Raw genomic sequence first — 13,266 nt, 5'->3', positions numbered from 1 at the left:
GCTGTGGGCCAGAAGAAACCAGAATGCCAGCAAAGAGCAATCCTGTCCAACCTGTTCCTCCAAGCTCAGGGCCCTGGCACTGGCTGCTGTTCCTAGCTGGAGTGCTGGGCACTGCAGAGCTTGAGGCCTCCAGTGGAGGGCAGGCAGGAGGGGAAAGATGGCTGGCACAACAGCAGGGATGCTGATGGGACCCAGGCATCCTGGCCCCAAACCAGGAGTGTGACCCCACTCCCCCAGTACCCATTTATGCGGTCAGCTCAGTTTGGGTAGCAGAACAATCTCCCCTGGTGCTCACAGAGATGCAGCACTGCTGGTGTTCCGTTTTAACTCACCTGCCCTGTAATGGATCCCTGGGCCAGATTCTGGCACTGGCACAGTGTCCCCCGCATGCTTCTCCTCCTTTAGCACTTTTTCTGTAAAACAGGGGCAGTGGAGACTGGTGAGGGAGGTCAGGAAACAGCACATCAGTTGAGCTGGTCACAGGATGGATTCTCCGCAACTTCTTCCCGCCAGGAAATTCCTACCTTAAAAGAAGCCCATTTTGGTCCTCAAAGATTGCAAAACCCCAAGAGCAGCAGCCTGATGCCCTCCCGCACCCAGCCGTGTGTGCCGAGGGGACCTTCAGCTGGGGGCCATCCCCGGCCAGCGCAGGGGGCTGGTTTTGGGGTTGGCCGATGAGGTCAGCCCTGCCTTCCTGGAAAAGGTGGCCTTTGAAACTACCTGCATTTCCTCAAAGGCTTCTCAGGGGAAAGTCCCCGCTGTGCAGTTCCCGCAGCTGGGATTGCCGCACCGCCTGCTCCCTCCATAAAACTCGGGCAGGCAGCGGCAGGCACGGGCAGGCAGCGGCAGGAGCAGGGACATCGCGCCATGGGCAACTGGCTGGTCAACCACTGGTTCTCGGCCGCCGTCCTCGTGAGTGTCTGGGCTGGGGGGCTCACAGGGGTAGGGCAGTGCAGGGGGCTGTGGGGGCTACAGGCCCTGGGGGGCTCGTGGGAAAGATGGGGGCTGATGGGCTGTCTGGGGGCTGGGCTGTGGGAAGAGAGAAGCGTCCCGTCTGTTCAGCCAACCTGCATACCCCGGCAGGGGGTCTGGAAAACTGAACTCTTAAGGGAAATGCAACTTAGAGGAAAGGGAGGTCCTGGAAAACTAAAAAATGCTGCTATCTTGCCCACTTTGTCTGGGAGCCTCCCACATGGCTCTTCTCCCCTCATGAGAGCAGAAGGATCCTGTGAGAACCCATGCCAGGGTGAGGAGACGGAGATGGTCCATAGGGACCGTCTGCCAGTGCTGTGCTGTGGCATCACTAGTGTAACAGGGCATGCCTGGCCAGGACCCATCGACTGGTTGGCACTGCATGGGGAGCTATGAATACATGGGGAAATGGGAGTTTACAGAAAGTTGGACTATTTTAAGTTACCTAAAAAAAACCCAAACAAACCAAAAAACAAATAGAAGGCAGAGTGTTTTTATGGGGAGCTCTGCAAAAAGTCAGTGGCTGTGAGAGGGGCCAGTGTGGGGTGCAGTGGGGTTAGGCAGGGTATGGTGGGGCTAGGTGAACCATCCTCCAGACCTGCCTTCCCGTTACACGGGTGTTGCCTGCTCCTGCCTTTCCTCCTTCCTCATTCATGAGTGATGCAGAGGGCTGTGGATGACAAGACAGTAATTTCACAGGGCTTCCACACCTCTCCCCACCTTTGGCCCTCTGTCCCAGACCTATGCATGATGCTGCAGCTAATAAGGGAAGAGGAGGGGATGTGCTGTCCTGACACCCTCTGGCTGTGCCTGCACCTGCATGCTGCAGGGTGAGGGGCTCTCTAGCCAGGGTCCTTCATGAGGCTGACTTTTCCCCACAGGCAGCCTGGCTGGGCATCAACATCTTCCTCTTCACATACTACTTTCTGTTCTTTGACCAAGACGATCGATATTTCTACACCAGGGCCATCCTCGGGGTAAGGTGCTCTCCCACAGCACCCTGCCTGCCCAGGCACACATGCCTCTTGGAGAGTGTGGGGTGGGGGCTGCAACATCCCATGCCCCTTCCTTGTTCTATCCTCTTCCAGTCCACCACCATTCTATCCCAATCCCCAGCCCAGCATTGCTCCTTGTTGGTCCCTATCTTGATCCCTGTCTGGTCCCAAGCCCAGCAACATCCCAGCCCAGTCCAGCACCACCCCCTCCCAGTCCTCCTCTCCTGGTTCAGCCTCTCCCTTCCCAGTCCCCATCCCAGTCTGGCATTGCTCCCTCCCAGTCCCCAGGCTGGCATCACTCAATCCCAGTTCAGCATCACTTGGCCCCATCCTGAGCCATTCCCAGTTACAGTACCAAGGGTGGTGCTCACCCCTCTCTTCTCCCCAGTCTGCCTTGGCGTGGGCTCGAGCATCAGCCAAATGCCTCAACTTCAACAGCATGCTGATCCTGCTGCCCGTCTGCCGCAACCTCCTCTCCTTCCTCCGTGGGACTTGCTCGGTGAGTGCCCTGCAGTGGCATGGCCAGCGTTGCCGTCCCCATCCCAGTCCCTGTGCCCGTCCTGATGCCACTGCCTCTCCCTGCAGTGCTGCAGGCGGACACTGCGGAAGCAGCTGGACCACAACCTGACCTTCCACAAGCTGGTGGCCTATGCACTGGCCCTGCTCACAGGTACCACCTGCACTGGGCTGGGGTACGGTGGGGACTGGGGGACGGCCATGTGGGTGACTGCCTGTCCCCTCTCCAGCCGTGCACACCATTGCCCACCTCTTCAACCTGGAGCGTTACAACCAGAGCCAACAAGCCACCGACGGCAGCCTCCCCGCAGTCCTCTCTAAGATGCACCTGCAGGGTGACAAGTGGCTGAACCCCATCCACTCTAACGAGACGGTGAGCACAGCCTCGGCATCCAGCCCCCTGCCACCACCCATCCCCTGCCCCCCTAACCTGTCCTGCCGCCCCTGCAGACCGTGGAGTACATGGCTTTCACGACCATCCCAGGGCTGACGGGGGTCATCATCACTTTGGCACTCATCCTCATGGTCACGTCCTCCACCGAGTTCATCCGCAGGAACTACTTCGAGGTCTTCTGGTACACACACCACCTCTTCCTCGTCTACTTTGCTGGCCTTGTCATCCACGGCATCGCGTAAGGCTCCTCACCACTCCCCCAGGCAGGATAGTGAGGGGCAGTGGCTGCAAAGCCCCTGTGGGGTTGTGGACTGCCATTCCCATGGTGGGCTAGCCCGGCTGGCCTTGTGCAGCGCAGCTCAGCCCTGGCTGGGAGGCAGGAGCTGGCCCTCAGGTTCACCTCTCACCTCCTTGCAGTGGGCTGGTGCGTGGGCAGACAGAGCAGAGCATGGCAGAGGTGCACCCTCGTCGCTGCGCCCCGTACCTCACGCAGAGGGACCAGAACTGCACTCACGACTGCTGCAAAGACCCTGAGTTTGGGAGCATTCCTGCTGAGGTAGGGCAGCATTGGAATAGGGGCAAGGGAAGAAACCCTTCCCGCGGGAGGCTCCAGCCCTGGTCCTCCCCAACCCTTTGCCTTCCTCCATCCCCGCAGTCCTGGAAGTGGGTTCTGGCCCCCATCATCCTCTACGTCTTTGAGCGGATCCTCCGGGTCTGGCGTGCGCGGCAGAAGGTGGTTGTCACCAAGGTGGGTGGTGCAGGAGCCTGTTCCTACCCCAGCTCCTTCCCTTGCAGTCTCTGGTGCCACAGCTCCTCGCTCTGGTGGCTGTGGGGAGGTGGGCAGGGGTGGTGGCCACAGCCTCTTTCCAGGGACAGGAGCCAGGCTGGGTGCTGAGCCCCGTCTGTGCCCCCAGGTGGTCATGCACCCTGCCCGTGTGCTGGAGCTGCAAATGCAGAAGAAGGGCTTCCGCATGGAGGTGGGGCAGTACATCTTCGTCAACTGCCCCGCCATCTCCCCGCTGGAGTGGCACCCCTTCACCCTCACCTCTGCACCCGAAGAGGACTTCTTCTCCATCCACATCCGGATGGCTGGCGACTGGACAGAGCGTCTCATTGACACCTTCCAGTCAGAGACGCCCAGGTAGGCTGGAGAGTGCCCCAACAGTCCATCACAGGGATTTGGGGAGGCCACACCTCTCACCCAGGCCCTCCCTTGGCCAGGATCGAGGTGGATGGGCCATTTGGCACCGCCAGTGAAGACGTGTTCCAGTACGAGGTGGCCATGCTGGTGGGAGCAGGCATCGGCGTCACCCCTTTCGCCTCCATCCTGAAGTCCATCTGGTACAAGTTCCAGCAGGGTGACCAGACCCTCAAGACCAAGAAGGTACAGGGTGTCCCATGGGACCAACTGCAGATTTCTCCATGCTGGGCTTCCCAGTCCTTGGCATTGCATCCTTCCACCCCTGTCTCTGCTCCACCTTGAGAAACCCCTCTCCCCTTACATCCCAGATCTACTTCTACTGGCTCTGCCGGGACACAGGAGCCTTCGCCTGGTTCAATGACCTGCTTGCCTCGCTGGAGCAGAAGATGGCCGAGTCGGGCAAGGCAGACTTCCTCACCTACCGCCTCTTCCTCACTGGATGGGACACAAGCATTGTGAGTTGACCACAGGCTGTTGTGGCTGCAAGAGGGGACACTGAGTTGCCGAGTCAGGCAGGAGGGGCAGGGCAAGCATGACAAGCATGGCTTTCAGGCACAAAGTCCGGGCATGGTGTTTGGTGGGAGCAGCAGTGGATACTCCTCCATGGTGAGGGACTGGAGGTGGGCTCAGGGGTGGGGTGTCTGGCGTTCTCACCATCCCTGTTCTGCCCAGGCCAACAACGTGGCACTTCACTTTGACACCGCCACGGACACGGTGACGGGCCTCAGGCAGAAAACCATCTTTGGGCGGCCCATGTGGAACACGGAGTTTGCGGCAGTGGCTGCAGCCCACCCCAGGTGAGAGGTGGGCAGGGAATTCAGAATGCTGGCACTCAGCACTGGACTGGGCAGTGGCTTTGGGAGAAGTGTGCTATACCCAGCAAAGAGCCTAAAAAGCTTTGAAATCACTTTACCCTGAGTTGCCCACCTGGTGCTGACATCCCTTATGCTGTTTGCAGGTCGGTGGTCGGTGTGTTCCTCTGTGGGCCGGGGGCCCTGGCAAAGAGCCTGCAGAAGTCTTGTCACCAGCACTCCAGTCTGGACCCCAGGAAGGTCAAATTCTACTTCAACAAGGAGAACTTCTAAGTAGCAGCAAGGCTGGAACCCCAGTGGGCAGGGACCTTGCCCATCTCACCTCACCTCCTGTGCCGGAGCAAGGCCAGGGATAAGCATCCGTGCATGCACTGAAGCCAGGCAAGGCACAACAAGGTACTCCTTTCTCCATGAGAAATTCCAGGTTCAAAGGTTGCTGCCTGCCTGTCCTGGTGTACAAGGGTTCCTCATGGAGCCAGTGGGCCTGAAGCTCTGCATGGCCCCCTCACTGACAGACCAGAGACACACGCTGCAATGCTGCTGCCAGAGCAGTGGGAACGCCCAGTGGGCTGGGAAGAACCACAGGACACGGATGGGACACAGGCATGCCGAGCAGGCATTGGGGACCAAACATACTCCTCCAGGTTTAAACAGTCCTTTGTGTAAAAGAGTAAATTAAACTTGCTTTTCTTTGCAATGAGTCTCCGTGGTGAATCAGCCATGCAGGTATGAAGCAGCCCAAGCTCTGCCCTCTTGTAGGCCTGCAATAAAACAGCTGGTTGATAGCAAACCCTCTGGGGTGCAGGGTCAGACATCCCTGTATAGGGGCCTGCTGCCACCCTGCCAGCCCCATGAGCCAGCCTGCACCCAGAGCCAGGCACCCCAGCACACAGGCCAGGAGCAGACGCAAAGCTCACATATGCCTTGCTCCAGCATATGCAAGAAAGAGGGAAAACACCTCTCCTCGAGCAGGCTGGCATGGTAAGTGATACTGCAATCTGATATAGAGCCCTTCCTGCTCCGCCATCAGGGACAGAAAGCCAAGCTCTCTGTCCTGCCCTTCCCCTATACCCCTGTGAAGAGCATGGAACAAGAAATTCCATGATTAGTTCTTGCCATGGTGCTGTGGAGAAGGGAGGATGGCAAGTGGTTTGGACAAGACTGGAGCCAGGCCAGACTGCTCCCAGAACCCGAGAGTCCCACTCTGGCCTCCATGAGAAACCAAACAAGGCAGTCAGAGACGTGGTTTTATTCAAACCCTCCTCCCACTTTATTTCAAACATCATAAAATATACACACAGAAAAAAAAAAAGAAAAAAAAAAAGGATGAATTAGAGGGAAAAACGTTGAGGGGGACACAACCTCTCCCAAAACACAGCACCAGCTCGGGTACCAAGAGGAAGCAGCTGCCAGGGAGCATCACCTGAATCCACCACAAAGCCTGCCAGAAGGAAGGGAAGGAGACTGAGCTCGGCATAGAGAGAAGCAGGACAGAGCCCCATCCTGGGCATCTCTGATTTACCAGAGCAGAACAGGCACAGGCTGAGGGCCAGGTTAAGGATATTACCTGTCAGGGTGCCCCTGTGGACTTCTGGATCTGCTCCTTCAGAATAAGGATGCTCTGCCGCTGCTCTGGGGGCAGCATGGCAATCTGGTCTGCTGTCAGCTGCAGGACCTGCATGATCAGTGCTGCCTGTGGGGAGAAGGGTGCCAGAGACATGCCGTGCCAGAGTCCAAGGTTACCAGAGCCAGGGAGGGGTTGTCCCCACCACAGAAAGGCACATAGGAAGTTCTGCTCCTGACATCTCACCCTTTCCCTTTTCTTCTCTCACCTTCTCGTGATCCTGGGGGGTGACCTGGCTCTGTCCAGGGCTAAAGCCTCCGGGTTGACCAGCTCCTTGCACTCCTGCCCCAGGAATGCCTCCTCCCTGCAAGCCTGCCCCTGCCATGTTAGGAACCTGTGGGAAAGAGAGAGGAGGTAAGGACCGAAGGGTCTCTGGACTCAGCCATACAAATCCAGGAAGGTAATATAGATGATCTGACAGATGCCCACGGACAGTCTGAGGGTGCCTGAGCATGATGAGAGACAGGCTACCACATGTTTTACGTGCTCTCCTCTCCCTCCAACTCCTAAACTCCTTCCTCCATGCCAGGAAGAGGTGGAGAGAGGCCTGAGCCTTGTCCTGTCCCCAGCAGATGGGAAGAGCCTGGGGAGATAGGACAGATGCCTTGATCCCTCAGAGCGAGTGTCCCAGGCCTTATCCATCTCAGAGGTGTTGCTCCATGTGACACCCTCCACCCAGCCCCAATCTACAGGATGCCGTCGGTGCCCAACCAGCTGAGCAGAGACGTGTGTACCTGGCGGGGCCCCTGCGGGCCACTGGCTCCCATGTTAAGTGGCCCAGGACCCTGTATCCCACCAGGCATGGGGCCACGCGGGTTGGGACCAGGCCCTCGAGGCTCCAGGCCCCGGGGCTCCAGCACCCTGGCCTCCATGGCCCTGGCTTCCAGCACTCGTGGCTCCAGGACCCGTGGCTCCAGGCCTCGTGCCTCCAGTGCTCGCGCCTCCAGCACCCGGGGCTCCAGCCCGCGCGGCTCCAATCCTCGTGGCTCCAGCCCTCGGGGATCTCTTCCAACTGCGGAGGAAAAACAAGGTAAGCTGCCGAAGGGAGCAGCGCTGCACGGAGTGTGGGAGAGAACCTGTGCCTCCTTTGTCTGGGGGCTAGCAAGCACCCAAAAGGTGCAGGGCTGGGGGCAGAGGGGACATGCCTGGAGAAAGTCCCTTGCACCCTGGGACAGTCCCTCCTTGCCTGGAGTCAGTCATTTCACTGCCCAAACCCCCTTCCTACACCTGAGGTCAGTGCAGCTGGCTCTACTCTAACTTCTTGCCTGCATGCTCTAAGCCACCCAGTATTTCATGCCCCCTCTCTCACCTCGAGCGTCCATCAAGGGCCCCCGCGGCTCTCCCATCAGTGGTCGGGGTTCTCCCATGGGTCCCCCCCTCATCTCATGGGGGGGGCCACGGCTGTCATGACCAGGCATATGGTGCATAGGGGCTCCCTGGTGGGGCGGCCCAAGGTAACCTCTGATGCAGAGAGACGAGGAGAGCAAAGCAGGAGGAGGAGAGAAAGCGAGAGAGTGTGAATCAGACGCTGGCTTGGCACGGTCTGGGCAGAGCGCTGGGATTGCCCCCGAAGCCGGCCGCAGGGGAGGAGGGTGAGGGTGGCACAGGGATAGGTGCTGGTGTCTCCACGCCACAGGGCAGCTGCCATCGCCCCGGGGATGTCCCGTCCCCGGGGAAACGGGCTGGCCCCCATGGTCGGCAGCACACAGGCCTCCAACCAGGCAGCAGTGACTCCCGGAAGGCTGGTGCCATCCCTGTCCTCAGTGAGAGGTCACCCTTGGGCAGGGGACAGTGCCAAGGGCTCCTCTCCTTCCCTCTCCCCTCACCTGGGCTCCACTTCTCCAGTGACTGAGAGCAGGGTCCCTCCGCGAGGGTCATTCGGGGCATCTCCCAAAAGGCCTCGGGGTGGCGGGCCACTAGCAGGTAGAGGTCCACGCTGCATAGGGGCCCTCGGGTCTGGCATGGGCACTGCCAGGGAGACACACAAGAGCTCGTGAGGATCTGCATGACCAATGCCGTGCCAAGACCGACCCGGCGCTCTTGGGCCGGGTGTGGGTCGCCTGCACTGCTGGGGAGGCAGCCCCACACCCAAGGCTGGAGCACACTGAAGTCCCTTTCCTGACTGCTGATTTTATTCCTCTCCTTTTCCTCCTTGTATCTGCCTCAGGCTCCTTATGGAACCCAAGGTGAAACCAAGCGTGGGTGCCCCCATGGCGATCCCTGCAAGCGTGGACATTAACACCCTGCTGACGTGGGGCCACAAGTAAAGAAAGACCTGGAAGACTCCTGAAAGTGCAGTGTCAAAGGAGGCTGGACCCTAGGCAAAAGCCCTCTCCAAACAGGCTCTCCTTTTCCACTGGAGGCTCCATGCATGGCTCTAGACTGTTCTCTCCTGCAGCCCTAAAGGAAAGCCTGCCTCCTCCTCCTCTTAATCTTGCCAGGCTACAGGGAGTGATATGCCAGTCCCCAGGCCTGAGCACAGCGGGGTGAAAGCTGCTCTCTGCACACTCCACTATGAGCTCCATGGGAGGAGGCAGCTGGCGGGTGCTGGGATACCTTGGACGCGTTCGATAGACGCAGGCCTGGCAGGTCCCACGGGCGAGAGCTGCAGGTTCCCTGGGCAAGCAGCAGGAAAAGAGGGAAAGAGCAGACACGTAAATAGTGTGTGCACACATGCACCCAGCCTGGGGGACAGTGCTGTCTGCAGGATCACACTTCCTAAAGTCCCCAGGAAAACCTACAGAGAAGATGCTGCAGATCTGGCTTTATCAACCTCTTCTATTAACACCACCTCTGTCACCACAGGCAGCACAGTGTGGCACGGTCCTTCCCTTGCTCAGGGAGAGAGGCGGGGAAGGAAGACAACCTGCCAAAAGACATGGCATTCCGTGGGGCCATGTTAGCCCCACAACACACAGCCAGCCAGCTCCTGCTTCTAACCCTGCCCAAAGTTTCTGCTCTCCAAAACCTTTCAGGCGCCAAGAACTACCAGGTTGTTCTCAGGAAGACACTGCCCACTCCAAAGAAAATGAGAATCAACTACCCCTAAGGTCAAAGTATCTCAGATCAGGTTTACCATGTTCCTGAAACAAGGCCTAGGATACAAGTCAGGGTGTCAGGTGCCTGCATGCTTTGTTACTGGGAGGACAAGAACGTGTGGGTCTCACTAGCCCTGGCACATGGCAACACGTGGACCACAAGGAATCTGGCTATGGGGCTGGGCCGTACAGACCGTGCCTGTGGAAGGAAAGCCGAGCCGTCACTCCCCGGGAAATTCCCAGCCAAGCCTCAAGCCAAAGCGGAGGCCAAGCTCCCTCTGCTGGGCACGGCGCGGGAGGACGCAGTGGCCGCACCAGCTGCTTCCCAGCACCCAGGCAGCAAAGGAGCAGGACAGGGACCAGAGAAGAGCAAGCTCCGCCTGCCCGCACAAGCACAGGGACAGACACGGACTCGCAGAGGTGGAAAACACAGGCACATCCCGCTCGGTGGGGCTTGGCAGCTCTCCCTGGCTTCCAGGGCACGACTGCACTGCACAGCACAGCACAGAACGAGCTGGAAGCAAACCGGTGCGTGGGCTGAGTCCTGGGAGCCAGAGAGCTGCTACCACAGCTTTGTGCCTAAGCCTTGTGCTACCACAGCCCAGCGCTGTGGAGCTGCCCCCAGGGCAGGCACAGCCAGGCTGCAGGTGGCTGGCAGGAGCTCTGGATTCTGCACTGCTCAGCACAGCCTGGGCCCCGCTCGAGGGAGGCTCACCCCACACACAGCATCAAACACATCAGTTTTACCTTGTCCACGCTCCAAGGGGACAGGCCCTGCGCCCGGCATCCCAACCTGTGGCTGCAGCCCACCTGGGAGGGGACAGAGATCACACCCCTCCTCAGCCATCCCTGCACCACTAACCCATTCCTTTGGCCCCAAATATCTTTGCCCATCCCAGCTCCTGGGGGAGAATCCACAGGTTTATTTCTTTGGTGCTGGTCCCCCTCAGAGATAATCCAACATTCCAGACCATCCCTAGCAACAGCCACAACCACAACATGCAGTATGGGGCCATATATGCTCTCATCAAGACAAGCCCTTCGGTCAGGGGGAAGGCAGAGGGAGATGTCTGCAGGACCTGCGTGCCCATGAGTGGGGTGGTTCAGCCCAAACTCACCTCCTGGAGCCATGGGGCCAGGTCCTGGGCCCTGCACAGGGGCTGCCATCTGTCCTGGGGCTGGCACTCCCCCCTGCATGGGGGGCTGCATCAGAGGAGGAGCGCCATTCACGTGCATCCCACCCTGCCAGGAGAGACACGAGAGTTCAGGGATGTCTGGTCACCCAGGTGTGCACCCCAGCTGGAAGAGCTGGAGCTGGCACTGCCCATCTTCCCTGCACAGCTCATGTGTTGTGCAGGCACTTACTATGGGCTGTGGTTGGGACGACGGCGTGTTCTGCGGGTTCAGCTGCGCATTGGGCCCTGGCCCAGGCCCTGGTCCTGGCCCAGGTCCTGGCCCTGGCACTGGCTGCTGGTTGCCTGGGATCAGAGGAGGAACACTGGTCTGGCGATGTAGGATTTTCTAGGGGGAGAAGAAAGAGAAAGGAGTTCTTTCTCACTCCCTCTCCACACAGGCTGCCACCAACATGCTCCCGACCCCAGATGAGCAGCAAGGCACGAACCAGTGCGATCTCGGGGTCGACAATCCTCATGACCACCTGGGCCTGCAGCAGAGCATAGGCCAGCTGGGGATTCTGCAGCAGCATGTTCCTGGCTTCCTGGGGGCTGTTCTGGACACACAGCTGAGAAGACATGCACAGATCAGTGCTCTGACAAGGTGTGACAGGGCAGTGGCGGTGGGAGCTGTGCCCTCCTGCACTCACCTTCATCTGCTTCATGAGCTCGAACATCTGCTCGGGGGGCAGGCTGGCCACCGCCCGGCTGATGGACTCGGGAGCATCCTCGGGGTTCACAGGATCCCCATAGGGTGACTCTATGATGGGGGCACCTGTGCCCAAGCCTGAAACACAGTTGGTGACCTTGTATGGCAACATGAACTGACTGTGGGTAATGGTGTCATGAGGAGGGGAGCACCACCCCACTATGGGGAAAAGAAGGCAGTAAAAACAGGGAGACATCAGGAGGAATTTCTTAACAGAAAGGGTAGTCAGGCATTGGAATGGGCTGCCCAAGGAGGTGGTGGAGTCACCATCCCTGGAGGCATTTAGGAAAAGACTGGATGTGGCACTTAGTGCTGTGGTTTAGTTGAAAAGGTAGTGTTTGGTCAAAGTTTGGACTTGATCTTAAGAGATCTTTTCTAACCTAAAAGATCCTGTGATGACCTGGTAAGAAAAACACAGCACTGAGCCCACACACCCCTCTGGGGAGCCACTCACAACACCCCTTAGAACAAGTAAGTTCTGACAGCATTGCCCACCCCAGAGTTCAGACTCACTCTTGAGCTCCTCCTTGTTCTTCTCACTGGCGGCGTTGTCGACGCGCAGGGCCCTCCCACTGAACTCACGCCCGTTCAGGTTCCTCATGGCGCTCAGCGCCGTCTCCTGGTCCTGGTACTCACAGAACCCATATCCCTTGGGCTTCCCCGTCTCCCTGTCATACACCAGCCTGTGCAGGGAGGGGAGGGACACCACTGCTGAGGGTAGGGTGGGCACCCAGCAGCACCCACGGCTCCCAAAGCAAGGGAGGAGCTGCTGGGATACACCCCACGGGTGTGCTGGGAGCAGTGACAGCACCCACACCAGGCTTAGGCTGGTTAAGTCATCCCTAAGCCAGAGCCAAAGGGTCTCCTGGTTCCTAGGAGGGGTGTTCCCAAAGCTCTGGTGTGCAGCAACTCTGTGCTTCCTCTGACCCCACCAGGCAGCTTATAGGGGCACAGGATGGGACTGGCTGCTCCTGGAGCTCACAAGCCCTTAACTGAGAGCGCTTCAGGACCTGGAAAACACCCCTGGGAGGCACTGGGGTGGGAGTGAGAAGCACAGAGCCTGCCCAGGGCCTGAGCACTCCTCTGCCACAGCAGAGTGGCCCCTCCAGCCCATGTCCCTTTGTTGTTCTCCATGTGCTCCAACTCCAGGTGACCAAGGCACAGCCCGCCAGTCCCTGAGCACACCTGGCACAGCCTCACAACCCCCCCAGATGCTGCACTGCTCTGCTCAAGGCGTGCCAGGGCAGGGTTAGACTGGATATTAGGGAAAACCTCGTCACTTGTTGTCAAGCACTGGCACAGGCTGCCCAGGGAAGCGGTGGATTCACCATCCCTGGGGATGCTCAGAAGGCGTGTAGATGTGGCACTTGGGGACGTGGTTTAGCGGCAACAGAGCTGGGGGAACGGTTGGACTCGATGGCCTTAGAGGGCTTTTCCAACGTTAAGGATTCCCGGCTCCGCCGTCCTCAGAGCCCGGTCTGGGCCCAGCTGGGGGTACGCAGGGGAGGCCGGCGGTCGCTCTCACCTAAAGCTGACCACGGGCCCGACCTCCGAGAAAATGTCCTTCAGCTGCTCCTCGGTGGCCTCGTACGGGATGTTCCCCACTGCGGAGACAGGCGGAGCCGCCGGTCAGCGCGCTGGGACCGACCCAACGGCGAGGGGTACCCCGAGGGATGCCCGCCTGCCCCGTCCCCGCCCCCGTGCCGTCCCCTCGGCCCCCCTCACCGAACACGGAGCGCAGGGACCGATCCACGGCCGGGTCCCGCACCGACAGACCCGCCATGGCTCCGCCGGGCCGCCTCCGGTCCGCGCACACACCGGCCCCGCTTCCGC

General features: G+C 59.4%; 2 protein-coding genes across 6 annotated transcripts; one reads left to right on the top strand and one right to left on the bottom strand.

Moving 5' to 3' along the window:
- The first annotated feature begins 654 nt into the window (after positions 1-654).
- NOX1 (NADPH oxidase 1) lies at positions 655-5,566 on the top strand. Of its 2 annotated transcripts, none has more exons than XM_027890420.1 (13): positions 655-912; positions 1,854-1,949; positions 2,356-2,466; positions 2,553-2,637; positions 2,714-2,856; positions 2,934-3,058; positions 3,295-3,433; positions 3,533-3,625; positions 3,792-4,018; positions 4,099-4,261; positions 4,387-4,533; positions 4,751-4,875; positions 5,037-5,566. In XM_027890420.1, the coding sequence occupies exons 1-13, from the start codon at positions 868-870 to the stop codon at positions 5,161-5,163; spliced, it is 1,626 nt and encodes a 541-aa protein (XP_027746221.1). In that variant the 5' UTR covers positions 655-867; the 3' UTR covers positions 5,164-5,566. The 2 variants fall into 2 exon arrangements, with proteins under 2 accessions (XP_027746221.1, XP_027746220.1); XM_027890419.1 differs by having other exon boundaries at positions 2,934-3,115.
- On the bottom strand, positions 1,680-13,262 carry CSTF2 (cleavage stimulation factor subunit 2). 4 transcript variants are annotated; one of them, XM_027890415.1, is made up of 16 exons: positions 13,159-13,262; positions 12,959-13,037; positions 11,947-12,116; positions 11,375-11,511; positions 11,174-11,293; positions 10,918-11,073; positions 10,671-10,794; positions 10,300-10,362; positions 9,071-9,130; positions 8,341-8,482; positions 7,824-7,975; positions 7,249-7,526; positions 6,723-6,848; positions 6,458-6,583; positions 6,324-6,331; positions 1,680-1,692 (listed from the first exon to the last, which is right to left on the bottom strand). In XM_027890415.1, the coding sequence occupies exons 1-14, from the start codon at positions 13,214-13,216 to the stop codon at positions 6,461-6,463; spliced, it is 1,788 nt and encodes a 595-aa protein (XP_027746216.1). In that variant the 5' UTR covers positions 13,217-13,262; the 3' UTR covers positions 1,680-1,692; positions 6,324-6,331; positions 6,458-6,460. The 4 variants fall into 4 exon arrangements, with proteins under 4 accessions (XP_027746216.1, XP_027746215.1, XP_027746217.1 ...); XM_027890414.1 differs by lacking the exon at positions 1,680-1,692 and having other exon boundaries at positions 6,137-6,331; XM_027890416.1 differs by lacking the exons at positions 1,680-1,692; positions 9,071-9,130 and having other exon boundaries at positions 6,137-6,331.
- Between the last annotated feature and the right edge of the window lie 4 nt (positions 13,263-13,266).

The sequence above is a fragment of the Empidonax traillii genome, unplaced genomic scaffold (assembly GCF_003031625.1).
Source record: "Empidonax traillii isolate 1590-97213 ecotype Southwest subspecies unplaced genomic scaffold, ASM303162v1 scaffold287:size763773, whole genome shotgun sequence".
NCBI lineage: Eukaryota > Metazoa > Chordata > Aves > Passeriformes > Tyrannidae > Empidonax > Empidonax traillii.
This window is presented reverse-complemented; position numbering and strand designations above follow the sequence as displayed.